Source organism: Gobio gobio (assembly GCF_949357685.1).
Source record: "Gobio gobio genome assembly, chromosome: 7".
Taxonomy (NCBI): Eukaryota; Metazoa; Chordata; class Actinopteri; order Cypriniformes; family Gobionidae; genus Gobio; species Gobio gobio.
In genome coordinates, this window is record NC_137103.1 from 49953786 (window position 1) to 49981210 (window position 27425).

At 39.0% G+C, this 27425-nt stretch overlaps 1 protein-coding gene across 9 annotated transcripts in view; it reads right to left on the reverse strand.

Annotated features, from left to right (window-relative positions):
• The window catches only part of tns1b (tensin 1b), a 322198-nt gene that overhangs the window by 186380 nt on the left and 108393 nt on the right, over positions 1-27425 (reverse strand). For all 9 annotated transcript variants that reach the window (XM_079822505.1, XM_079822502.1, XM_079822492.1 and 6 more), the window contains exon 2: positions 12382-12496. In XM_079822505.1, the coding sequence (XP_079678631.1) occupies positions 12382-12496 (115 nt within the window). The remainder of the gene's footprint in view (positions 1-12381; positions 12497-27425) is intronic.

Here is a 27425-nt window from a genome sequence, read left to right on the forward strand (position 1 = left end):
ATGTAATGTGTGTGTGTGTGTACATGAATCAAAATGGCAATGATGGATGGCAGGGAAAAAGTAAACAGTGTGTGACAGACCTGCTGTGGGAAATGTTTTAAGGTAAAGCGTGTCATTTCAGAGACATCAAAACGCATTGCAATATATTTAAGACTGGCCCAGCCGTGACAACACTGACTTAAACAATGACGTGAGTTTTGGTTTTCAAATCTGATTGGTTGAGCAGTGCTGATAAACAGCAATGGGGCTTTCACTGTTTGCATCTCTCCACTTGCCTGTGTTCGTCAGCCCATGCGTATGGGCAATAATTCCATTATTGTCACTCTTTTTGCAGGTTACATTGTTATGCCAGTAGGTGGCGATAGTGCAAATTACTACTACTGCTACAGTAAAGTCTGGCCAAGTATTCGAAGGTTGAGCAGCGAGTTCATTGGCTACTGATACAGCAGGAACCAATCAGCTGTGCCCTATAGAGAATGACGTGATTGCAAGCTGATTAAGTTAAAGAGCCATCAGCCTTTACCATCTAGAGTTTCATGACAGAACTTTGTATTTACTCAATAGTAACTTCTTGTTTATTAAAAACAACTCTTGTGTAAAGGCGCACGACTAGCCAACGCTTTGCTGAGAGAGCCGTTTCTTACACACACACACACACAAAGAGAGAGAGAGTCTTACATACCACACAGAAGCAACGCGCAACATGTAAACAATATTCGTTGTTGTATTTTCCTGTCTAAATAACAGAGTTCATTTGGAATTAATCAGCTTTTAAGAACAAGCTGAAGATATGTGGTTCCTCCGGTAACGGGTGGAACTAATGCACAAATGGCAATCTCATTGGCTGGCGCTCTGACTGATGTTAAGAGAGTATGTTCAGATATTTAAAAAGCGTGCCATTTTACAAAGATAATTTGATGGATATACACTACACTGTAAAAAAATCAGGTCTCCTATTGAACATTTTCTAGTGACTGATCACATCTAATTTTTTTAGTTGGCCAAATTGAATTTCTGTGAATTAAATTGCATCAATTCACAGAAATTCAATTTGGCCAACTGAAAAATTTAGATGTGATCAGTCACTAGAAAATTTTCAATTGGAGACCTGAATTTTTTTTTACAGTGTTTGTTGCCAAAAGTTTTGGGACGCCTGCCTTAAACTGCACATGAACTTTAATGCCATCCCATTCTTAATCCGTAGGGTTTAATATAGAGTTGGCCCACCCTTTGCAGCTATAACAGCTTCAGCTCTTCTGGGAAGGCTTTCCACAAGGTTTAGGAGTGTGTTTATGGGAATTTTTGACCATTCTTCTAGAAGCGCATTTGTGAGGTCAGGCACTGATGTTGGATGAGAAGGCCTGGCTCGCAGTCTCCTCTCTAATTCATCCCAAAGGTGTTCTATCGGGTTGAGATCAGGACTCTGTGCAGGCCAGTCAAGTTCCACCACACCAAACTCACTCATCCATGTCTTTATGGACCGACGCTTTATGCACTGGTGCGCAGTCATGTTGGAAGGAAGGGGCCATCCCCAAACGTTTCCCACAAAGTTGAGAGCATGAAATTGTACAAAATGTCTTGGTATGCTGAAGCATTAAGAGTTCCTTACACTGGAACTAAGAGGCCAAGCCCAACCCCTGAAAAACAACTGCACACCATAATCCCCCCTCCACCAAACTTTATACTTGGCACAATGCAGTCAGGCAAGTACGTTCTCCTGGCAACCGCCAAACCCAACTTGTCCATCAGATTGCCAGACAGAGAAGCGTGATTGGTCACTCCAGAGAACACGTCTCCACTGCTCTAGAGTCCAGTGGCGGCGTGCTTTACACCACTGCATCCGATGCTTTGCATTGCACTTGGTGATGTAAGGCTTGGATGCAGCTGCTCGGTCATGGAAAGCCATTCCATGAAGCTCTCTACACACTGTTCTTGAGCTAATCTGAAGGCCACATGAAGTTTGGAGGTCTGTAGCTATCGATTCTGCAGAAAGTTGGTGATTTCTGCGCACTGTGCGCCTTAGCATGCGCTGACCCCACTCTGTGATTTTATGAGTTGCTGTTGTTTCCAATTGCTTACACTTTGTTGTAATACCACTAACAGTTGACCGTGGAATATTTAATAGTGAGGGAAATTCACAAATGGACTTATTGCACATGTGGCAACCTATCACGGTAACACGCTTGAGTTCACTGAGCTCCTGAGAGCGACCCATTCATTCACAAATGTTTGTAGAAGCGTCTGCATGCCTAGGTGCTTGATTTTATACACCTGTGGCCATAGAAGGGATTGGAACACCTGAATTCAATGATTTAGAGAGGTGTCCAAATACTTTTGGCAATATAGTGCATATATAAAAAAGTAATGTAACCGTATATCAGTCTGGCGAGGAAACTCAAAAATGCACTAGCCAATGGCGGTTCTATTGCCACGGTGTGTGTAGAGGTTTGGGCTTGCAAACATATGTTATTCTTAATATATTCAGAATAGAATATCCAGTACAACCGCAGGATATTTTTTAAAATATTGAGTCTAAAAAGCAGATGTAATGTCTGAAGTCACACACTGTTGGATACAGTGTAGTGTGCTTTGTTGTATATCGCACATTTTAACAAATGCTGTAAGTCACCTGGCTTTTCTACGCATACACAAAATGTGCAAAGAATACACATTTCATACAGCAGAACCAGTAAGAGTACTATGTTAGCATGCTATTCCAACACACCCGACGCAACACGAGGCACAGAAATCATACACTTCACCTTTAAAAGACATATGTTCACTTATTTGGTGGATGGAGTCCTTTGTGTAAACTGGCTTGGACTGTTGGATTATGTATGCACACATGGCAAACACATGCAAGTGCAAACACACACTCTCACACACACAAATCCACCGCATCATCAGTCTCTTCAAAAGCAGCCCGCACCCCTGAGGGTGATCAGGGGAGATTTTGCATTTCTCTCTGAAAAAGGAAAACAGTCTCAATGTCCAGAGGCAGAGATGGAATGCTAATGAAACCGCAGAAAAGGCTATTTTTGTGCGTACGCTTCCCCTCTACATTGTTTCATATCTCTGGGTCACCTCAGCGCTGCGCCTGAGGTGTTTATGCTGGCGAGAAGACACGCCAGATCAATTGATGGCATTGAAAAGCAAACGAAGAACAACAGTGAGTCATGACAGAGTCAGGCGGGCTGGTTTCACTCTCGCAGGGAAACGCGTCCAACTCTGTGATCGACTGGAATGAAAATAATCAGATGAGATCACGTTACAGGGCAGGGGGCTTGAAAAGGGGGACCACAGCGTTCTGTCCTCTACTCTGTCCAGTGAGTTGCTGCTCCACTTTGCCAAACTATGACTGCTGGAGGTACAGCTATTGAATGAACACACTGCTAACAATATGTCCATTCAGACTAAAAACTAAAGGCTACAAATTAGCAAGACTCATTAGATAAGTTTCATTTCTTTCCTTGTTTATTCATTTGCAGCATCATCCAAAAAGGTATTGTTCATGTATGAAATGTCTACGCAAAAATAATACCTATTTATCCATATGAAAATCATTTTAAAAAATTGCATTTGAACTTTTTTATCTCATTGTATTCAGTATAATATGCAGAGAGATATAATATATATATATATATATATATATATATATATATATATATATATATATATATATATATATATATATATATATATATATATATATATATATATATATATATATATATATATATATATATATATATATATATATATATATATATATATATATATATATTGGATGGATGGATGGATGGATGGATGGATGGATGGATGGATGGATGGATGGATGGATGGATGGATGGATGGATGGATGGATGGATGGATGGATGGATGGATGGATGGATGGATGGATGGATGGATGGATGGATGGATGGATGGATGGATGGATGGATGGATGGATGGATGGATGGATGGATGGATGGATGGATGGATGGATGGATGGATGGATGGATGGATATATTGACTGGCAACCGTCTCTGATCACAGACCACACATCCAAAGCCTGTAAAAACCTAATCCACGTCTGCAATTAATCCGAGCACTAAAAATGACAACAGCCCAAATTCATTTTGCAGCTGAATTCCGTCTGACCTGCTGTTCTCATGTCAAGTGCTTGCCTGTGATCAGGGCTGCGGACTAAACGCTTTATTCACAATTAGATGGGACACAGCTGCCTGCGGTAAAACTACATTCATTTATGACCATCATGGCAGGACGCTTATCTTCCTAAAGCTTTTAAGTGCAGGTATGGTTCATTTCAAACAAAGTTTACTCAAACCCAGACAATTCATATATATATATATATAATCAACTCAGATGAAGGCAATTACAAATGATCTACTAAAAGATCATGTCCAGCCAATACGCCCAAATAATCAGTTTATAATACTCACAGACTAACATAGATTTTAAGGATTAGTGAAGTTCTTGCTGCCTTTTAAAGTGATATTCACACTGACAGTTAAAATATATACACATTCTGTATGTATTAGTAATGCACCAAAATTAAGGTTTTAATTTAGAAAAAAAACAACAACACAAAAATATAATAATATAATATAATTAATATAATTAATATAATATAATATAATAATATATAATATATAATATATATATATATATATATATATATATATATATATATATATATTATCTCATTTAATATAATATAATATAATATAATATAATATAATTAATATAATATAATTAATATAATATAATTAATATAATTTAATATAATATAATTAATATAATATAATATAATATAATATAATATAATATAATATAATATAATATAATATAATATAATATAATATAATATAATATAATATAATATAATATAATTAATATAATATAATATAATATAATATAATATAATATAATATAATATAATATATAATATATACTTTTATGTTTTCTATTCCCTTTTTTGTTGAAATATAAACATTAAAACATTGGCTGTAACTGAATAAATCTTTCATGAAAACAACTTTAAACATTAAATAACGAAGACAACATAATAGAAGACACTATACTGAATATGTAATATAGTGCATATATTTGGCACGCTACAAATAATATTTAGTGATGTTTTGTTCACATATCAACTGAAAACAGCTGCTTAATCAAAATGTAGATGAAGACCCATTGAAAGCGAGAAATCAATGTTGTTTTTGGTTGATGAAATGTCGGTGCATCACTAATACATCACTAATGCATGTAAAGTTGCTGCATTGCATCACTTCATAGTTGTGACATCAAGTCACTTGAAAGGCTATTCAACACATCAACCATTGCCAATCCAGCCACAAAGAGGACCATAAACCTCTGTCCTGTCCTTTCCATCAGAGTTCACTAAAGAGGACTCACCCCTTTGTGTTGTGATGGACATGGGCTGGAGAAAGCAGCTGTTTAACAGCTCACACAATCAGCTAATAGTCTTAACCGTCTCTAGCTCAATGACTCAATACCACTCAGATGGGACAAACTCCCCAGAGACACGTGACAATGACAGATCTATCATACTGAAAGGAAATCATTGACCAAGATCAACTGCACAAGAATCTCAGGCCCTGTTTACACCTGGTATTAATGTGTTTTGTAGTATTAAGTAGACGAGGGAGACACATGCCTGTTTAACCCTGGTGTTTTAATCCATTACTTCTGTTCACTTTTAATCACTTCTGTCCTCATTTCTTCAAGGGGTTATGTGTGGGTAAAGGTGTGTGCTTTTTCAGATCTTTCGATCTAATGGACAAAATAAGCTCTTGGAATTATATGAACGCACCGAAGACGACAGAAAACACACAGAGAGCAGCATCTTTCGTTTCTGCTCTGACATCCACAAGACCAGCCGAACGCTGTAACTTAGAAATCAGGAATGGTGAGAGAACATTGTGCTTTGTGCGTTTTTGTCTTCAATCAAAACTTGGGTCTCCAACCGACACAGTTTAAATCTCGTCTGGTTTGTGCGCTTCTCATAATGTTTACGCGTTAGGTCAGTAGTGCGAGTAAGCGTTTTTTGTGTCTGTTCAACCACATGAGTAGCCTAGAAATCTAGACACACCCTAGCGGCAGCAAATCTAATTTGCAGCTACGGTCGTCTAGCAACTCTCCGTTGGCTTGCTAGCAGGAAAAAGCAAACTCTGGTCAGGCCAATCACATTGTGTATAGAGTCGGTGGGCGGGCTTAACATAATAACGGCAGAGTTGCGGCGGTTCTGCGTGCTACTTGTAAACAAAGAAGCTGGAGAACAGCTGTCTTTCCAATCGTCTTTGGCCGTGACTCTGGAAGACTTGGAGTCATGGGCGTCATTAGGCCCATTTTAGAGAGGCTTTAAGCCCCCCTAAACTTCTGCCCAGCCCCCCTAAAAAATGTGTGATTAACCTTTATAACATGAAACTGGTGGGAGGCTTCGGCTTCGTCCCGTCAGTCATATCTGCTCACTGACATGTTTTTCAAGCTATTGTTATCAATTTTTTGGCGTTCAGAACATCTTAAAATGCACACGCGCGTACCCTACGCCGTACCCTGACGCGCACCTCTCCAAAAATGTAACAACGCGTAAATTCTACGTGGACTGCAAGCGCTGTGATTGGTCTGCAAGAACCCCTCCCTCAGGTCAATAAATAAAAAAAAAATCTGCGATTGGAGTGTGTGTGTGTATGTCCAGAAATGGGATGATAGTTCCTTACGTCTTCTACAACACAACATTTTGTAGTCCAGCGATTCTTTATGCTAGTAAATAAATACATAGATCCGCTGAGTATAGTTTATTTATTTTCTCATTAAAACCAAAGATGTTAATCAGTGATTGTATATCAAGAACAGGGACACATTAGGGTACATTTCGTGAATGAAGTCTCCGCAACAGCAATCGATTGCTCGAGCCACCGCTAGTGAAAATAGCGCCACGAGCTCTCTGCATGATTTCACAAACACATTCCAGCGCCAGATCGCCTTATTTAACTCTACTAATCAACTAGAGATGCTTAATTTGTATTAGATACAACAACTCAAGCTGCAAGAAAAGCTGCTCTCTCACTGCTGCTGATATTCCGACATGAATGTGCACATTCTACACAACAAGCTGCTGCTTCTTCGGCTGTTGTCTTGATTACACCAACATGCCCGTGGACACTGCCTCCTAGCGTCTGCATGTGTAATTGCACATTGACGTGGACAACAGCGCAGAAGTATAAATGCTCATGACGGCCTCGGCTACACGCGTAGCCTACGGCGTACACTATGGCGTACACTCGACGCAGAAGTATAAATTGGCCTTAAGGGATGTACAATATGGTCATGCAGAATAAGGCAGTAATATTTGCTTTATAAGTAATAATAAACAGCCAATATCCTAATATGCATACTAATAAGCTACTAGTTAATAGTGAGAATTGGACCCTAAACTAAAGTGTTACCATTTTTTTTCATACCCTCACTGGGGGCTGAGCCCCCCTGAAATGAAAACCCTAGAATCGCCCCTGCTTCTTCTTTGAGAAAAGAACAAACGGCACTGAAGTCATAGAAAGGAAGATGTTTTCAGAGTTTTGCCGTCAATCGAAAGTTTAATCTATCAACTAGCTCCACTTCGCCTTCTTCATTGCTCTAGTTGGTTGTAGCGTTATCCTACAGCGTGCAGAGGGAATTCGAGAGATCACCGTTTATCCTGCCCCTCGGATTGAGCCCTGCTAATGGGGAGTTCCCAGACCCAACATCTTGATGTGGGTCTGGTTTGTCAGGCTAGCACATCAGCGTTTACACTACGAAAGCAATCCAGTCTAATGTGTTTTTGACTACCTCTGGAAGTGGTCAAAAGTGGACAAGCTCAAAGCGTTTTAGACCCTGTTTGCACCTGTATTTAACATCGTCCACTTGTGTTCTGATCGACCAAAACGCATCTTAATACCAGGTGTAAACAGGGCCTGAGAATCAAGTGCTAATGGCTTTGAGCATAACAACACAGACTTCAGATGAACACTCTATATCAGGGATGTCCAATCCTGCTCCTGGAGGGCCACTGTCCAGCAGAGTTTAGCTCCGACCCCGATGAAACACAGCTGAACCAGCTAATCAAGGTCTTACTAGGAATACTACACAGCAAATTTCAGGAGTTGAAAAATCATGAGTTAGACAAAAAAGTGTGAATGAGTTAAATTTGTTGAGTTATTTTTTTAATTTTGACTACCGTGTGTGTTATTGGATACTCCCTGGCTGTGTTGTATTTTGGCGTTCATTCATTGGTGTTCAGGAGCGTGTTTTAACACTACATCTGGAGTTAAATTTTGAGAAGTGCGTCACGACACGACCCTGGTTCTGCAGCACAAATAATGGACTTTCGGCTTCGTCGTGACTGAGGTAGGTAAAAGTGTATATATACAACAACAAAAAAACTTATTTCAACATGTTCTATATTTTCTGACAAACACGTTTTGTCATAGCTGTTACGTTATATAGCCTACTGTGTACTAACGTCAACGACCATGGCAACGTATGAACGTAGCCGATAACTTGTTTCAAAATTTGAATTGCCTATTTGCGCGGACTTTTTGTCGATGTAAACCAGCTAACCGTCTTTCCATTTGCTTTGCAGAGAAACCGGATAGAATGGCTTCAGCCAAGTGCAAGCAAAACTCACGTAGGCAGGCTATCTGACGTTTCACATGGGGTTTATTATCAGCGCCATTCCCATGCACACATGGGGTAACGTTAGTTTGCAACACTTTATGGCGTTACTGAACGGAAAAATAAACGATAAAGACCAACAGAAATATATAAAGCATACATGCAGCTCACAGCTCGTGCTCCATCTAAGGACTGCACTCAGCGAGTGAGTAAAATTCCCCCTTAAAGGAGCAGCACCGAATTGTACTTGTTACACATTCACCGTGTTTCTGAAAATGAGTGTTTTGCCGTCAAATTGAAGTGGCGACTCAGCTCAAGAAACCTATTCAGCTTCCACACTAACTTTAATGCCGACGAGGTAACGTAATTCACTCTGTTAGCTGCCATTGTGTACGGAACATGGTTAGTCTACGTTATATGTTTTGCTGTTAGATTTTACAGTATGACAGCAATTGTTTTCAAAGTGTGTCCATGCAATGAATTTCTGAACCAAATGTATGAATTTGCTCAAATAAAGGCAGTAAATCAAGAGTATGGTGTTCAGTGTAGTCATTTCCACATAAAACATATTGTGTTAAATAAATGTTAACTCTAAGAAGTGTTAAATAAAATGTGTTTCAAGTGTTAATTTTTAACACTGGTAAGGAGTTTATATTATAATTAACTACATTTCAGAGTTACAGTTACTCTCCGTAGGATTAGTATTTTAACTCCAGAAAGAGTTAAATTTTAACTCTGCGCTGGAGTTTATTTGATGGTCATGCATGTACACTCAGATTGAGTTGATTTTAACTAACAGGGAGTTTATTCCAAAAACCAGAATTTGCTGTGTAGAAACTTCCAGCAGGTGTGTTGAGGCAAGTGGGAGCTAAACTCTGCAGGACAGCGGCCCTCCAGGACCAAGTTTGGACACCCCTGCTCTATATGAATACACCAATCAACTTTGATACATACATCGCTCAAGGCTAATAAATCCCCATGATGACTTTATTGTTTAAATTACAATGGAATTTTTTTATGGCCGACCATATCAATCCAATCTATAGTTGGCATGAGACTAATGTGATAGAATCACTTACTGTCCTTGTCTGAACAGAACTGATGCTAAAATTAACCGGACCTGAAAACGGAGGTTTAAAGCAACAGCTGCGGATGAAATGGATACACTGACTGATAGTAAATAAATCAACCGTCACAGTCAAGAAACATAAAATCTGTAAACAACAATACATTATAGGAGACAGCACTTGAGCATATTTCTCTCAAATATTGTTCACAAATCTGTCTACTTTCTGCACAAACTGTCAGAAACCGTCTCAAGGAAGATCATCTGCATGATCGTCGTCCTCATGGGGGTCTCGACCTGACTGCAGTTTGTCGCCATAACCGACTTGAGTGGGCAAATTCTCACATTCGCTGAAGTCTGGCACATTTGGAGAGGTGTTCTCTTCACGGATGAATCACAATTTTAGAGTGGCCTTTTATTGTGGCCATCCTAAGGCACACCTGTGCAATAATCATGCTGTCTAATCAGCATCTTGATATGCCACACCTGTGAGGTGGATGGATTATCTCGGCAAAGGAGAAGTGCTCACTAACACAGATTTAGACACAATATTTGAGTTCAGCTCATGAAAAATGGGGGCAAAAACAAAAGTGTTGTGTTTATAATTTTTTTCGGTGTATAATAAAATAAATTCATTTAAAAAAAATCTTTATTTATTACTAAAGTACAGCACCAGGAAGTAGTTGCCCGAACCCTTAAAGTCATTGCACAGTGTCTTTTTATTTTAAAATAATTTTAAATTGAAACTTTAATGTGTATTGAACCTGAAACATGCCATGTCTTGTGCAGGACTTGTTCTGGAGGTGAATCTGAAGATTTCTGCAGTTGTTTAGATTTCTGCACAAGTTTAACAGCAATCCCCTTCTTGATACTCAAGTTTCTGCTGGCACTTCTCGGCTTTATGTAACAGATGATAATAAAGTGGTAAAGAACCCCTGAACCCCTGTCGATAGGGTGGCCATACGTCATGATTTTGGCCGGACAGTCCGGATTTTAAGAAAGAAGGCTTTTCTTTCTATTCCGTGAAGAAAAGTTAGTTTAGGATTAGTTGGAAAGTTGTAGCCATTAACATTATCCATGTGTACTAATTATATTATATTATTATGTGTAGCATAACATTATCCTACACAATAGTCAGCATTAACTAACAATACTTTTAAAGCCTATTTCAATTATGTAAATTTCTACAAATGCCATTTTATATAGGCTATTAAAGTAAAGTGTGTAATAATAATAAAACAATAAAGTAATAATATGAACTTACATTAACAATGGACAAAGGGTTTTTTTTGTAACACTTTACAATAAGGTTGTATTAGTTAACATTAGTTAAAATTAAACTAACATGAACTAACTATGAACAACACCTCTGTTCAGCATTAGTTAATCTTTGTTAACGTTAGTTAATATAATTCCAGCTGTTCATGGTTTATTCATGTTAGTTCACAGTGCATTAACTAATGTTAACAAGATTTTAATAATGCATTAGTAAATGTTGATATTAACATTAACAAAGATAAATAAATGCTTTATAAGTGCAGTTCATTATTAGTTCATGTTAACTAATGTTATCTAACCCACTTTCTGACCTCCGAAGGCCGCTGTGTAATTCACATCCTGACTAAGACACATCAGGGGAAGCATTTTAATAATCCTATGAATGCATATAAAAAAATTGCATAATCGAAACGCATCAAATTTTTATGTGAATCGTCTCGAATCGAATCGTTCTGAATTGGCAAAAATCGTTCTTGAATCGAAAACCTATGAATCGTGAATCGAATCGATTCGCTCCCTATCCAAAGATTCACAGCCCTAATAATTACACTGTAACAATGACACCTTAAAATAAAGTGTAACCCTTTATTTTAAGGTGACGTAGCTACATTGTACTTCCTCAAATAAGCACTGAGTAATATTAATAAAAACTATGGTTAGGGTTTGATTGGTTACTTGTAATTATGCAGAATGTACTGTTCATTTACTATAGTAAGTACATGTAGAAGCTAACGTGTAACGGTCACCTTAAAATAAAGTGTTACCAATATTTGAATTTCTGAATATCATTTGAAAAATTCCATCTTTTTTATTCTAATATTCAGCCACCTAAGTACAACTATGCAGTGTCATTATGTTAAAGTGTTAAGAAACAGCCCTGATGATGGCGAGACCCTGGCGTTAGCGCATAAACCTCAAGCAGAAATCAGGCTTTAACTTCTAGACTTCCCATAATGGAGGTTGACATTCCATTCCGGCTGAATCCTCACCACAGCGGGACTCAAAACAGGTGAATCGCAGAATATCCATCCCAAGCATCCGGTCTTAATGGGAAACTTGTGTGGCTCTTTCACTCTGTTCTGCGCCTAAAGTCACACAGGCGATCATGTCATTTCCAGAGGCCAACAGGCGTGCAGTGGTCGAAGCCCTGCCTGTAACGCCACACACACACACTCTCTCAGTGGCCTAATCGGGTTAATGATTACGTTTCATTAGAGGAAGTGACTGACTGGTCACTGGGAGCAGCTGCCACCCTCACAAACATCTTGACCTTTTTCCATTAGCTCTCATCAGATGCTGGGACGGACAGATGTCCCTAGTGCAAGACACCCCACAGGCGGTCCACCCTCCCCTGGACTGACCTCTGCAGATGAGACCCTCATTGTTTACAGTCTGCTTGCACACGCCGCAGTGCTTCCCCTTCTTGAACGTCTTCAGCCGGAAGGTGTGGGAGTGGACGGCTTCAAACTCCTCAGGCTGCAGTGGGAAAGAAACAAGGAATGTTACAGAGATAATGACAAAAAGGGGGATTTCATGTTCAATGTTCAAATAAAATGAGATCGAATTTATGTAGAGTAAAAATCTAGTTAAAAAATGATCAATGCATGTTCGCATACAACATAGCAATGTATAAAAAAATGTTCTGTGAACGCTGAATAATGTTATAACTGAATAAATTACATATCAGTATATACAGAATAAAATAGAATATCAAAATTACTACCAGCTGACATATTTCTAGCAATAACCATTATTATTATTATTATATATCTTATCCAGTCAATTACATGTATATTTCATTACTTTTTAGTATGTGCATGTACTGTATGAGAGAAGCAGCTTTTCTAAGGAAAAACAAAAATGTCGAGATCGCCTTGTTCTTTTTTCACTAAAGTGAAAATGTAACCCAGACCATCTCGATGAAACCGAGAACCTTATTTGGGAATGGTGCAGCTGCGTTTAGGTATGACTGAGGCCCCTGTGCTTCACCCTCAGTAGGAGCGAGAGGGGAGACAGGGGCCATCCAAAAACAAGAGAGACATGGACAGGATTTGGGCCGCCGCAGGTGTGTTATGTAAGCTGGAACTGCACATTTGGACCTGAACGGACCCCCTCTTTAAGGCCTTCATATTTTTACTATCCATAATGATGTCTGACATTTCTTTTTCCTGCCTGCATTTTAATGTTTAAGTGTTAAGCAGGAGATTTGAGCAAGAGGGTGGTAAAGAATTTGTTGGTAATGTGCGTGATGGTGAATGGCTAAGATGAGTAAATGCCCTTGAAGTGATGGCAAAAGTTAAATAATCAATGTTATGTTGTTTATCTGGATTTACAGAGAAACCAATCTAAAAAAAAATTATAAAAAATAAAATAAAATAAACATATAAAGTTATTTTATTTCAGCTAGTTGCCAAGGCAATATTTCTTTGATGAACTAACATTTTAAAATAAAACACAAAATATTTTTTTTAATTAAAAATTAAATTAAATTAATAAAAAAATAAAATAAAAATAAATAATATAAACTTATAAACATATTTTATTTAAGCTAGTTGCCAAGGCAATATTGCTCATTTTTATTTAGTTTACCTTGATGTACTAAAAGTTTTTTAAATAAAACACAAAATAAATCAAATTAAATTAACATATCAAATAGACATTTAAAAAACGAATGAAAATATGAAAACACAACAAAATTACTAAAACTTTAACTAAAATTAAAATGAAAGTACAATATATATATATATATATATAAAACATATTGATAAAAACTACAAAATAGATTAATAAACAGAAGTTATTTTTTTTTTTAAATAGCTAAATAAATGTTCCCCAATAAACCTCAGTGGTGTGCAACTGAATTTCAGCAGATTTAAGCACCATGAAGGCGGCCCTCCCCTACGACTGCCAGTCTAGTTTGGCAGGGATTTGATATGCCACGTGTCTCATATATTGTAATGGTGACGGAGCAGCACAGAGAGGGCAGTGAAGTTCAGCTGGCACTGGTGCTGAAGTGTTTTTGACATTTGGACAACAAACTCCCAAGTGTCTTTATTCTGTAAAGTTTATCAGAGTGAGCAACAGTAACTAAAGGGGAGGAGCTTAGCAAACATCAGACGCTGTAAAAATACATGTAATGGATCAGAACTACTGCACATAGAAGAAATGACCGTATATGACTAACACCACCACAATAAACATGCTTCATCTGAATTAGATCATGTTGATTATGTAACATTTTGACCAGTCTACATTATGTCTTTATGATCCACAATGCAAAGCAATGCTGGAATCATGCTTGAGGGTTTATTTCAGGTGGACAAAGATGCTTTATGTGCAGACCTCACCGGAATGAAACTCCACGGGACAGTGTGACATTGACAGCTACGTGCCAACAATGACACAGTCTCATTTCTATTCCTCCGTCAAGACGAGCCTCGGCATCAACTTAATGTGATTAGCCTAATCTAATTAGCCATAAACAATCAATGTGCCGGTTAGGAGCCCCAGTCTGAGATCCGTGTGTCTTTAACAGATGCTGTTACTAACACAATCTACACATACAGATAACCCAGTTCGAAAACCCAGGAATTAAAGGAACTAATAAAAGAAACCGTTCATTTCTGTCATCTTTTACTCACCCTCATGTTGTTCGAAGACTGTAAGATGTTTCTCTTGAAACAAAATGAGAATTTCTGAAAAAAATGTCAAGTCCCAAAAGGACCAAGAATCAACATATCAGCGCCATAAAAGTAGTCCATATGACTTGTTTGTTATATGCCAAATCTTCTGCAGCAATACGATCTTGAAATATCAATACTTCCGACTGATACTGATGTTGGAAAAGGATCAAAATGAGAAAAAAAATAAATGAATTGTGTTCGCAAATAGTTGTGTAGGAGAGGAACTATTTCTCCATCCACTCATCTGAACACTGGATTCAAACAGACAGAGCAGTGAAGTATTGAAATATTGAAATCTGCGTCTTCTTTATGCCTAAAACAATAAATCATTGGGGTAAAAGTTTAAATCAAAGTTTAAATAAATAAATAATAGGCTCTCAAACAATTAATCATGATTAGTCGCATCCATAATCCACAAGAAAAGTTTGTGTTTACATGTGTGCGTATAATTCTTATGTGTATGTGTATATATATATAAATAAATATATAAAGCTAATATATATATATATAAAATTATACACAGTACGCACACATATATTATGTAAACACAAACTTTTATTATGGGTGTGATTAATCGTTTGACAGCACAGCACTAATAAAAATAATATTTATTAATTTATTTATTTAGTGTTGTAGTAAATAAAAATAATAATATATTATTGTTGTTTTTGTTGTAATAATATTGCTAAATCATATTTTATGATTTTTAATGAATAAAAAAAGTACAAGTTTGATAGTCTGTTATGTTAATAAAGTTTTTTTTTAATGTTAAACAGCTCCCCAGAAATGTAACTTTCCATTTTTTAGAAGTATCTGTACTGATATCCATTCTGACAGTATTAACCTTACAATGCTTGGTTTGAGCAGAAAAAAAGTTGTCACCCATAAAACCATAAAAAACCATCTGTAATTTCACTAAAAATCTTCCCCTGATCAATGGTCAACGATGGTAGGATTTGATGCAACGCTTCGATGCATTTTTGGACATTTTGAACACAGGATGATGAGAAGAAAAATAGGGGAAACTTGAGGACGATTAAATAATGCCAAAATATTCACTTTGGGTAAACCATTCATTTGAAATCAAAACACTTTCTCACATTGCCACATTTTGCATACCTTTTAGCATACCACACACACGAATGAATACTGAGGGAGCCTCAGGACAAATAAAAAAAAGAGAGAGCGAGAGACAGCGCAAAAGACCAGACAGGAAAATGTCTCAATCTGAGCTTGTGTGAGAGGAGAATGAGACTAGTCTGCATCCCTGACAGTGAGACGGGCCCCGTGAGCTTTTATTCACACGGCTCCAGGAGGCTAAACTGAATAAGACTGAGAAACACTGACAAAAAGAATCTTGGCACGCAAACACAAACACACTCCTCTACTGATACTCCCTTGTTTACTCCGAAAATACATACGTATACATACCGCCCAAACAATACGGCCAGGCTCCGCTGTTGCGCAATTGTTTCAGGACAATGCAGGGATTCTGGGATACGGGTTGTTGTTGTGGGACGTTGTGGCTGGGGATGCAGGAATCATGCTGGCTAACCTTCCACAGTCTTTTGAAGCAGATGGGGTTACGAATTACCCAATCCCATCACTACCCAAAACTGCCAGCCTTTCAAATGGCCCATCTCGCTCTCTCAGACTGGCACAAAGGCCGAGCCCCCGGAGCAGGGCACACATCATCTCCCAGGGCCTGCGTAACTGTATACACAGCCCCCTCGCCGAGACACTAAGCCCCTGGGAAAGGCACTCAGGCCCATTCAGACGACCAATCCACACACCAGACAATACAGCCTCTCACCCCAATGAGAGGAAGAGGTGGGGCGGGTAGAGGAGACAGCGCAGGACATGGATGTCAGACAGCAGGGTAAACACAGGTCCACTGATCCCTCATTACTTCATTGATTAAGGGTTCAGAGGGGAAGCCTCAGGTGATCAGCCATCAAGACCTCCATCTATAAGGCTATAACACTAAATACGGCGGAGCCTGGCCGTATTGTTTGGGGGGTAACAAGTGGAAGTATTTAGTATTAAAGGTTTAATTCACCCAAAAATGAAAATTAGCCCATGATTTACTTACCCTCAAGTCATCCTAGGTGTATATGACATTCTTCTTTCAGACAAATAAAATCGGAGTTGTAATAAAAAAAGTCCTGGCTAATCCAAGCTTTATAATGGCAGTGAATTGTTGCCTCGTTTTTGAAGTCCATAAAAGTGCATCTATCCATCATATAACTGCCCCACACGGCTCCGGGGGGTTAATATGATTCTATACGACCTAAAAAGCATCCATCTAAAAATCTCTATGAAAATCATCAACTTACAGTGTGGCAATTGCGCTCGCTCCTGTTGCGTGTCCTCAAGCAGGCAACCCGCGTGAGCATGGAGTCTGAGGTTGGAGTGGGGGAAACAATCTCCAATATTTTGAATTTGGACTGCAGTACCTATATCGAACAGTAGCTGTCAGTCCTACATACCGCACCTTTAATGCTTAAAGGTCCCGTTTTTCCTGTGTTTTTGAAGCTTTGATTGTGTTTACAGTGTGCAATATAACGTGTTCATGTTTTGCGTGTAAAAAAACGCAGTATTTTTCACACAATTTACTTATCTGTATACCGCTGTTTTCACTGTCCTAAAAACGGCTTGAGGATTTCCTTGTTCTATGAAGTCCCTCCTTCAGAAATACGTAACGAGTTCTGATTGTGCCAGCGGTTCCAGTGTTGTGATTCGACAGCAGTTTAGCGCACGTTGCCCGGAAAGGTCACGCCTCTTACCATAACGGGGAGATGCATGTGCTCAAAGTACAGCGTCCCTGAAGGCCAAACAAAGGTGATTTGACTCCGGGATGAAAATAACAGCGTCTCGACCGGTCTCGACGACACGGCGACAAACACTCTACGAACGCAACACTTCCGCTTCTCCACGTGGGAGAGCAACAAGACCACGCCCCCTTTTTTGTGCATTCTTGTGGGCGGAGGTTAGTCAACAAACTGTTCTGCTGACGTCATTAAAGCAGGTACAGGGATGTAGTCCAAACCGGCCGTTCGCTGTAGGCTTTGAAAGGGAACTTCTGTTAAATAAAATATCTCGCTTGGCATTGAACTTTGAGCTTTATAATTTTACAGGTATTATTTATGCTCTAACAGCAACATTACACACTAACTAAAGTTTGAAAAATGGGATCACGAAGAACAGGACCTTTAATTCAGCTACAAGTCTTTGTGAAAATAAAATGGCAACCCAGTATAGTTGACGCAGAACCTGATTTCACCAAGTGCAACATGTTCCTGGATCCACATCTTTGTTGGTCCTGGAACAACATTCCAATCATCCAATCAGATTTGGGGAACAATTTTACAGTTTGTCATATTTAGGCTTGCAAACAGGGTCAGGGGTTATTTCCCTCTGATTTTAGGGGTAAGTTAGGTTCGGTTTAGGGGTAGGAATAGGGTTTCTGACAGGAAGTGCCTAGCTGACACTGTCACTTCTTGTGAGTCAGACGCTCATGCCGAAAAAATTTTCCCACAACCGTACCACTACAAGCACCAGCACCTGGTCTCAGATGCAGTTACTACAGGACAACAATGAGTCCAGATGGGGGTGTGTGTGTGTGTGTGTGTGTGTGTGTGTGTGTGTGTGTGTGTGTGTGTGTGAGTGCTGTAAAACCACCTGTGATTCTCTTTGATGGCTTTCTTTGAACTTGACGTAAGGGAAGACGTTTCCAAGAGAAGCTGGAGGAGAAAGATAACACTGTATTCTCACAGTGGGGCTGGACACAGGCAGGAAGTGCTGTTCCATGGAATAAATAAAGTGATGCGGATTTGATACAACATTTTTGGGTGAACTGTTCCTTTAAATGAGCCATCAATGTGCCTGCTAACACACCCTCATTTAGCTACTGAAAGCTTCATCCACCAGGCCCAGAAGCTTCTTTCTTTCTGTGTCTCACTCCCTCTGACACACATTCACTTTCTCTCCATCCTTTCAGCTCGACAAGACACAGACTGGGCACACGGCCAACAGCACTGAGGCAGGAAAGGAGGTGTGTTACCATCAGAAACTCATTTTGCTCAGGAGAAAGGAAACCATGTGTCAGAAAAAGTATCTGGACACTTAAGTCACACTTAAAAATGAATGGCATTGAATTAGATACATAATCAAAACAAAAGACATCTGGAGACACATTATGCTAGCTAGACATTGAGATAAGATAGATACGATAGAATGATAAAACAACAGATAAATAGACGGAATAGAACGATAGATAGAACGATTAATAAATGTATAGAATGGTTGATAAATATAGAACGATAGATAGATTGAACGTTAGATAATAGAACGATAGATAGAACAATAGATAGAACGATAGAACAATAAAACGAAAGATAGAACGATAGAACGATAGAACAATAGAACCATAGATAGAACAATTGATAAATATATAGAACGGTTGATAAATATAGAACGAAAGATTGAACGTCAGACAGATTCAACATTAGATAGATAGAACGATAGATAGAATGACAGACACACAGACACACAGACAGACAGACAGATAAATAGAATGACAGACAGACAGACAGACAGACAGACAGACAGACAGAATAATATATAGAACGACAGACAGACAGATAGATAGAACGACAGATAGACAGACAGACTGATAGATAGAATGACAGACAGACAGACAGACAGACAGGATAGATAGGATAGATAGAATGACAGACAGAATGATAGATAGAACGACAGACAGACAGATAGATAGAACGACAGATAGACAGACAGACAGACTGATAGATAGAATGACAGACAGACAGACACACAGACAGGATAGATAGAATGACAGACAGACAGATAGACAGACAGGATAGATAGAATGACAGACAGACAGATAGACAGAATGATAGATAGAACGACAGAGACAGACAGACAGACAGACAGACAGACAGACAGACAGACAGATAGACAGATAGATAGATAGATAGATACAGACAGAACGACAGAATGATTGATAGAATGACAGACAGACATACAGACAGACAGACAGACAGACAGATAGATAGGATAGATAGAACGACAGACAGACAGATAGACAGGATAGATAGGATAGATAGAACGACAGACAGACAGACAGACAGATAGACAGGATAGATAGAACGACAGACAGACAGATAGACAGGATAGATAGAACGACAGACAGATAGATAGATAGATAGATAGATAGATAGATAGATAGATAGATAGATAGATAGATAGATAGATAGATAGATAGATAGATAGATAGATAGATAGATAGATAGATAGATAGATAGATAGATAGATAGATAGATAGATAGATAGATAGATAGATAGATAGATAGATAGATAGATAGATAGATAGATAGATAGATAGATAGATAGATAGATAGATAGATAGATAGATAGATAGATAGATAGATAGATAGATAGATAGATAGATAGATAGATAGATAGATAGATAGATAGATAGAGATAGATAGATAGATAGATAGATGTAAACAAGGAAAAAGTAGTAGACTGCAGATTTAAAAGAGTAGTATAAAATGCGATTTCAAACAGTCCTTCGGTATAATCAATTCAACATGTTCTATAATGCAATGACATTCCTATAGTTTCAAGGATGGGACTGAAATGTGAGTAAATCAAGGCTGATACTCAACAGATGTAGGGACATTCGTTAAAGGCTTCAGGTTTTATATCCTAGTACAGTTGGAAAGCACTGGCCTCTCCATGTGAAACCCTGCTAAACATCATGGGAAAGTGTCTGTAGGCGTCCTGTGAGGCGTGGTGAATACAGCCATTCACCTACAATCCTCTTAGTGTCTAATCTGTAAATTAACCATGTGAATGAAGTCCTTCCAGGGTATTCAAATCTGCCCTTAAGTGATGTTAAATTACAGCAGTGGTTACTTAAGCACGTCCTCTTTAAAGCAGCATGCTCCAGCAGATCGTTACAGCAAGCCTGTCTGTAAAGCGCACACACATTCCTGATGTATATGGTCACCTTGCTAAGCCTTTTCCTTATGCAGAAAGAAACAGAAAGACACAGTGTCCGAAATCACTCCCTGGTCCCAATATTGTGCACTCTGCTGGATGTTAGCCATTGTATAGTGTTTTCGGAATTCTCTATATGGGACAGTGAAATACAAACGAGTGATGAAATGGATAAAGAAAAGGAAAAACCTTTTAAACCGAAGGAAGGTTCTTATAAATATACGCTTTGTATTCATGTTGGCTTCATATAGTCTAGACACACTTTCATGCCAATTTCCAGAAAACTTTGATTTAATGTCTTGTGGTGTAACCAAGTAATTTCCGTTATTCACATATTTTCCCTATACCTTGAATTTGATAAATACCATCAGGTTTTGGGGGAGTTGCATCATATTTAAAGATTTGAACAAACAAATAAATTAAATAATAAACATAAATATGTCACACATAAGTTTAGGCTCCAATTCTCACTAACTATAAGCTAGAACTTGTTCCTCAATAAAATTAATAATTAGTAAGGTCGTTTTTAAGTTTAGGTATTGGGTAGGATTATGGCATGCAGAATATTGCACCCTAAACTAAAGTGTTATCATATATGCTCATCATAAAACGGGTGTATTCAAGTGTATGTAAGAATTGCATTTTAAAGCATCGTTGAATAAATAATCAGATTATCAAATAAGCAAGTAAATGCTGTGAATTAAATGCATCCACACTGTCTGAAGGTGTTCACTCCTTTCCTTTCACACCTTCCTGATGTATCAATCTCTGTGGCATACACTATAGGGCACAGTGAATGAGTGAACAAGTCTGTAATTTCAGATACAGTCAGCGTTTTGTTTGCTCAGTAAAGCTCTCTAAAGCTAAACCTCCAAGTGGCCTTATTTAATTTTCCCTCTCCAATCATTTAGCCCCGTTAAACATTACTCATTCCCATATATCTGCCTCAACGTACTATGCTCAACACTGCGGCTTAGCATAAATCTCGCAAAACCCACACATACACTCACGGTCACCCTTAAAAATCACCTTATACAAATACACTCACCCTAAATTCTCCTCATAAATCCTTTAAACACACACACAAACACTTCAAATCCACCCTCTTGTGTTTACCTGATACATCAATCACTCCCTCGAACCATACAAATGCAAAAACACAAACATCTTCACCTGTGAATGAACCCAAAAAGCTGCAAAACATGCCAACACAATGCTGGAGTTTGTCCACATATCGGAAGAGCCCATCCCAATGTATCCATTATATTGCAGAGCCAGGATAAGATGGTTGGGTCCGACATTTTAGGCCATACACTGGCCTAAAGAGACAACATCTATGCTTCTATGATATTCTAATTAGGGTTGGGCCGATAGTAGTCTCAACCTCAGACGTCAAGCCCACAAACCTGATGCATATGGCACACTTATCTGGAAACACTTCAGGAGTTTCAAAGTCATCCTTTGATTGGTTGAATTCAACAGGATGTCCACGAGACGTGTGTAGCGTTCTTTAACGGTCCACCTAGAAACAAATGTTGTGGCGCAAAACTCCCTCATTTGTCATTTGTTAAATTTTTTTTATATAGCGCTTTTCTAGGCACTCAAAGCGCTTTACACCACCACCAATGTGCAGCATTCACCTGGATGATGCAATGGCAGCCATATTGTGCCAGAACGCCCACCACACACCAGCTGATTGGTGGAGAGGAGACAGTGATGAAGCCAATCGTATATATATATGCGGATGAATAAGAGGCCATGATGGACAGGGGCCAATGGGCCAGGATGCCGGGGTTACACCCCTACTCTTTATTGAAGTACATCCTGGGATTTTTAATGACCATAGATAGTCAGGACCTCGGTTTAACGTCTCATCCGAAGGATTGTGCTTGTTACAGTATAGTGTGCCCATCACTATACTGGAGCGTTAGGACCCACACAGACCCCGTTGGCCTCACCTCTCCCAACAGCAACCTAGTTTTTCCCAGTTGGTCTCCCATCCAGGTACTAACCAGGCTCAGCCCTGCTTAGCTTCAGTGGGAAACCAGTCTTGGACTACAGGGTGATATGGCTGCTGGTACAAGAAGAAGAACGCCGTTGTGTCTACAACTGTGACAATCAACGCTTACCATCAGGATCAACAAAATGCTGGATTTTCAAAAGTATGTGAAGTTTGTGGCTCCATTGTTGCAGTAAACTTGTATTATTGAACAAATAATTTATAGATGCATGCCGGTCTGTTATTGCAGGGACATTGACTTGACATTTTCACACCCCTAAACATGATAACATGATCTGTGATTGGTTGCATTACATGTCAGTCAAAAGTCCTCTGGGGCAGTCGCCGTTCTATGAAAACTGCGATAGAGTCCAGACCTTCTGCCGTCAGTCTGAAGGTCTGGCTACGCGAGACTAGGCTGATAGACGATGCATTCGTCCAGAGCCGATTGCTGACAGACATCAAGATATTCAGCTCTGTGCGCATTCTCTCATTCTCCAGATGCGCGCCACATTAACGGAGCTTATCGCTCAAACGCAACCCCCCGATGTCATCGTCCATCGAAATGTTTCACTGTAGACATCATCTGATACCAATTTGGTAAACATCACCCAACCCAAATTCTAAAGCCAAAACATGGCTGGGGTGTTTTGGGTTGCTGCTTTCTATGCCTGTGTGTAAAAAACTAAATCATTCAAATTAAAGGTGATGTATAGGGATGCAAAATATGTAATTATAAAATAATTGTGGGTTGTTTCTAGGGTCTTCAAGGTGGTTGTTTATTGCCCCAAGTCTCTCAAAAGAGCCTAAATATGGTTAGGGTTTATCCTTCAGGGCAAATCTATGGGATTTGTTTGTTCGTTTTTTATATTTGCTGGTCAAAGGCCCATCGCTTACTGTGCGTTCACACCACCGCCGGCGAGAGCGTCAAAGTGGCCGGAAGTCATTCATTTTCAATGGGAGCCCGGCGGTGAGCTCCGGCGAGAGCGGCGCGGTGCGTCTTGGACGATTTGGGCATCGAGGAGAGTTGAAATCAGGTCAACTTTATGCTAATGAGCTATGACGCGGTTAGGCGGCAACCAATGGGAATGGAGTAGTGCTCCGCTTGAGATGATTCTAGAGAACGCTGTCCTGGAAACTTTGGTTCCCACCACATTAGTTCCCAAGCAAAATAGAGGAGAGGTTGATCACTGCTGTTGTAGCAGGTTTGATAAGATTATTTATACACCACACAAATGGCTTTTAATTGGTATATTTCGTTAGCAAACATGTCACTATAATTGTTAAGTTCTTTCCATCGATCTGCTTTTTTTTTACTTTTACATTTAAATGATTTCATGAGGTTATATTATACAGTTATACCCTACCTGTGGTCAGTCTGCACAAACGCCGATCAACATGATTGTTTGCTTTGCAGCCCCTTTAAATGCAGTTTTAAAAAATACCAAGCATTCAATCTACGTCAGAGCGGCAGCGCGTCCACTAATCTTTCTACAGCGTCGATGGCAGAGCGGCCAGAGCGAAGTTTGACGCTCTCGCCGGCAGCGGCGGTGTGAACGCACAGTTAGAAAGCAATATTATTCATGTCCACAGTGCAGCACAAGGTAAGCAGCTTACGAAGAACTGCTAATAATATAGCAAAACAGACTCATTTGCACAGTATATTACCAGTAGGTCTCCTGAACTCTTGGACACTAGGCTAAACTTATTTTCACACCATTAGGTCATTTGGAAAAGTGTACTAAGTTTGAGTACTAGGATGTCAACAATAGAATACAATAACAGTGAGATGTTTCTTGACATGTCCTGTCAAGAACAATACACAGAGCCTAAGATTTCTGGAACATGTAGCCAAAACAGTGATTTGAAGATCTGGATCTTCTCCAGTGATTATATTCCTTGTTCGCACCACATCTTGGAACAAGGAGGGTTTTGTGGAGAGTTGGGACTATTGGGAGGATAGATTTGTCTTCTCCATTGGTGTTTGACAATGAATGTGATTTCACCAAGTGCATAGATCCTCTTTGTTGATCCTGAAACAACACCCCAATCAACCAATCAGATTTGAGGGACAAGTTTACAGTTTATGTCAAGTCTTACAACCAGGGTTAGGTGCGTCTGCGCCATTCTTATTCACCTATGATTTCCATCCGATTTTAGGGGTAAGTTATGGATAGGGTAAGGTTTAGGGGTAGAGATAGGGTTAGCACTACATTTTCAGACAGGGATGTTGTTCCAGGATCAACAAAATATGTTGTTCCAGGAACATTTCTTCTTGGCAAAACCAATATTTGATGCCTTCAAACTACCTGCCATCTCTCTTGGCACAAACTCAACCAAGATTTCTGTCTGTTCAAGATCTATATTGCCTGAGGAAAATCAGTTCATTGGCATTCCCATTCATCTCAACGGCATGGTGCGAGACCACCTGGAAGTATGCAACCTGCTTGCTGCCTTCCCCTCGCCCTGAAACATCCCATTTTCTGTACCTGACTGTGGGTTTGAGAGGGTCTGGCCTCTTTGGGACACCCACCCCCACCCATCCCACCACAATGTTTTCTTTCACAACGCAGCAATTCTTCTGCTCACAAAAACATTTCTCAGCAAGGGGGGTCTGACCTTTGACCTCACCCCCCTCCCTTTCCTTCCACTCTTTTTGACCCCACATCCACACAAACACACAGAGGACGTCTCCCTCTCCTTGCCCTTTAAAGGGTTTGAAACCAAATTCTGGGCGCCGTAGGGGGTTCCCTCACCATAGGAGGTGCCCCAAGAGCATCTGAGGACAAGAGAAGCATTAAAAGAACACCAAGGACTGATGCTGCATTGATTTGAGGGAGGCAAATGACTCATTGAATTGAAAGTGTAAGAGAGAGCCCAAGGGTCCGATCGAGTTCTGCTATAACATCCGCGGGAAACGGGTTGTATTTGTCAAACAAAGCATTTTTGAGCGAAGTCTGTTAAGTGAAAAAAGCTAAAACATATTGCAACTGAGGTAAACTTCCTCCATATAAAAAAGGAAAGACTGTCAAACAAAATTATTCAAATGACAGGGATGTACGATACTGTTCTGGCCTATGATTACGTTCATGTTATGGCAGATTACCAATGAATGACCAATGAATAGGGATGCACTAAATCCAGATTTTTGGGGTTCGGCTGAATACCGAATCCACTGGTTAAGATTCTGCTGAATCCGAAACCGAATACCGAATCCTACTCCCATCCTCAGTCCATTATCACAGTAAACACATTAATTAAGTAAACAACTTCCAGCTATTAGCGGCTATTGTTTAGGGTCCCTGCCACCACGAGACAAATCGGCATTGCAAATTGAACATGAAGCTCGACTTGAATCGCCTTCTTTTGACTGAAAGTACTGCCAAACAACACTTTTTCTGCTCACGAGTTCCATTTTCACTTTCTCACAGCCGACTGCAGTCGAACGGTCCACCTAGTAAACACCTTCCAGTGATCAACGGAGGCATCATTACATCGACCAGCATAGTGCAAGCCTAGGGTTTGGTTCGGTTGAAAAAAAATCTGGCAGAAACCGAACCCCGTCAAAAAGCGCGATATTCGTCCGAATCCGAATCCTGGATTCGGTGCATACCTAATTATAAACAATACCATTTTGCATAAATAAATAAATAATGACAATTAAAATAATAATGCTATGAGTGATTTTATGAATCCTAATATTATAAATCTATACTTTTTTGTTAAATAAATAAAACAAAAATTGTTTGGATGCTTTAAAAGAATTTTGACATAATATCATAATCAGTGTTGGGGAAAAGTTACTTTGAAAAAAAGATTTTTGTGCAAATCTAAAGACCTCTTTATACCAAAATTGAAATAATAAACCTCAGGCTGAGGTAAAAATGTGAATTCACGCATAACCAGTAGAGGGTGCAGCTCAATAAAACCAATAAAAACATCTAGTAATTTTTGCTTGTTTAACTAAATCATCAAATGTCAGCAGCAAGACATTGGTCAATAAAGGTAGATTAAATGCATAAAAACATTTGTTTTATTTAACATTTAATTATTTTCATGGTACTCTGATTTAGCCTTTGACTGATTTTATTCATTTTGAGGAGTAATGAATCTTTATTGTGCAAGTGAGATGAATAAATGCTCACATTAAGTCTAGAACTACAATAATAACCATCATGTTTACACACAACGCCTCTGCACTTACTCTCGGTTTTTCTCAACATTGGGACAGGAGAGCTGTCAGTCAAATAAATGTGAAAAACTAACTAAGATATTTTATTGTAAATTTGAAAAGTAATGCTTTACTTTACTAGTTACTTGAAGAAGTAATCTGATTACATAACTCAAGTTACTTGTAATGCGTTACCCCCAACACTGATCATAATATACAGTATGAAATATGAATACATTTTGAAACCTGCAATACATAAAAACTATGCTGTTTGAATTTTACAAAATAAGTCCTCATCAAAATAGAGGACGAGGCATCTGGGATGTTTGTTAGATAGTCCCTGAAAAACTCTTAAAGGGTTAAATCTGTGTCCCAGTGTATCTATATTCCTTTTAAATTCATACTAGATCATGAAATAGTTTGAAGTAAAAATAAATACATAGATGTATTTTATATAAAAGAGATATAAGTTAGCTGATTTGGTACCAATAAATTATCCATCCCTATCTGTAAGTGATTTTTTTTATG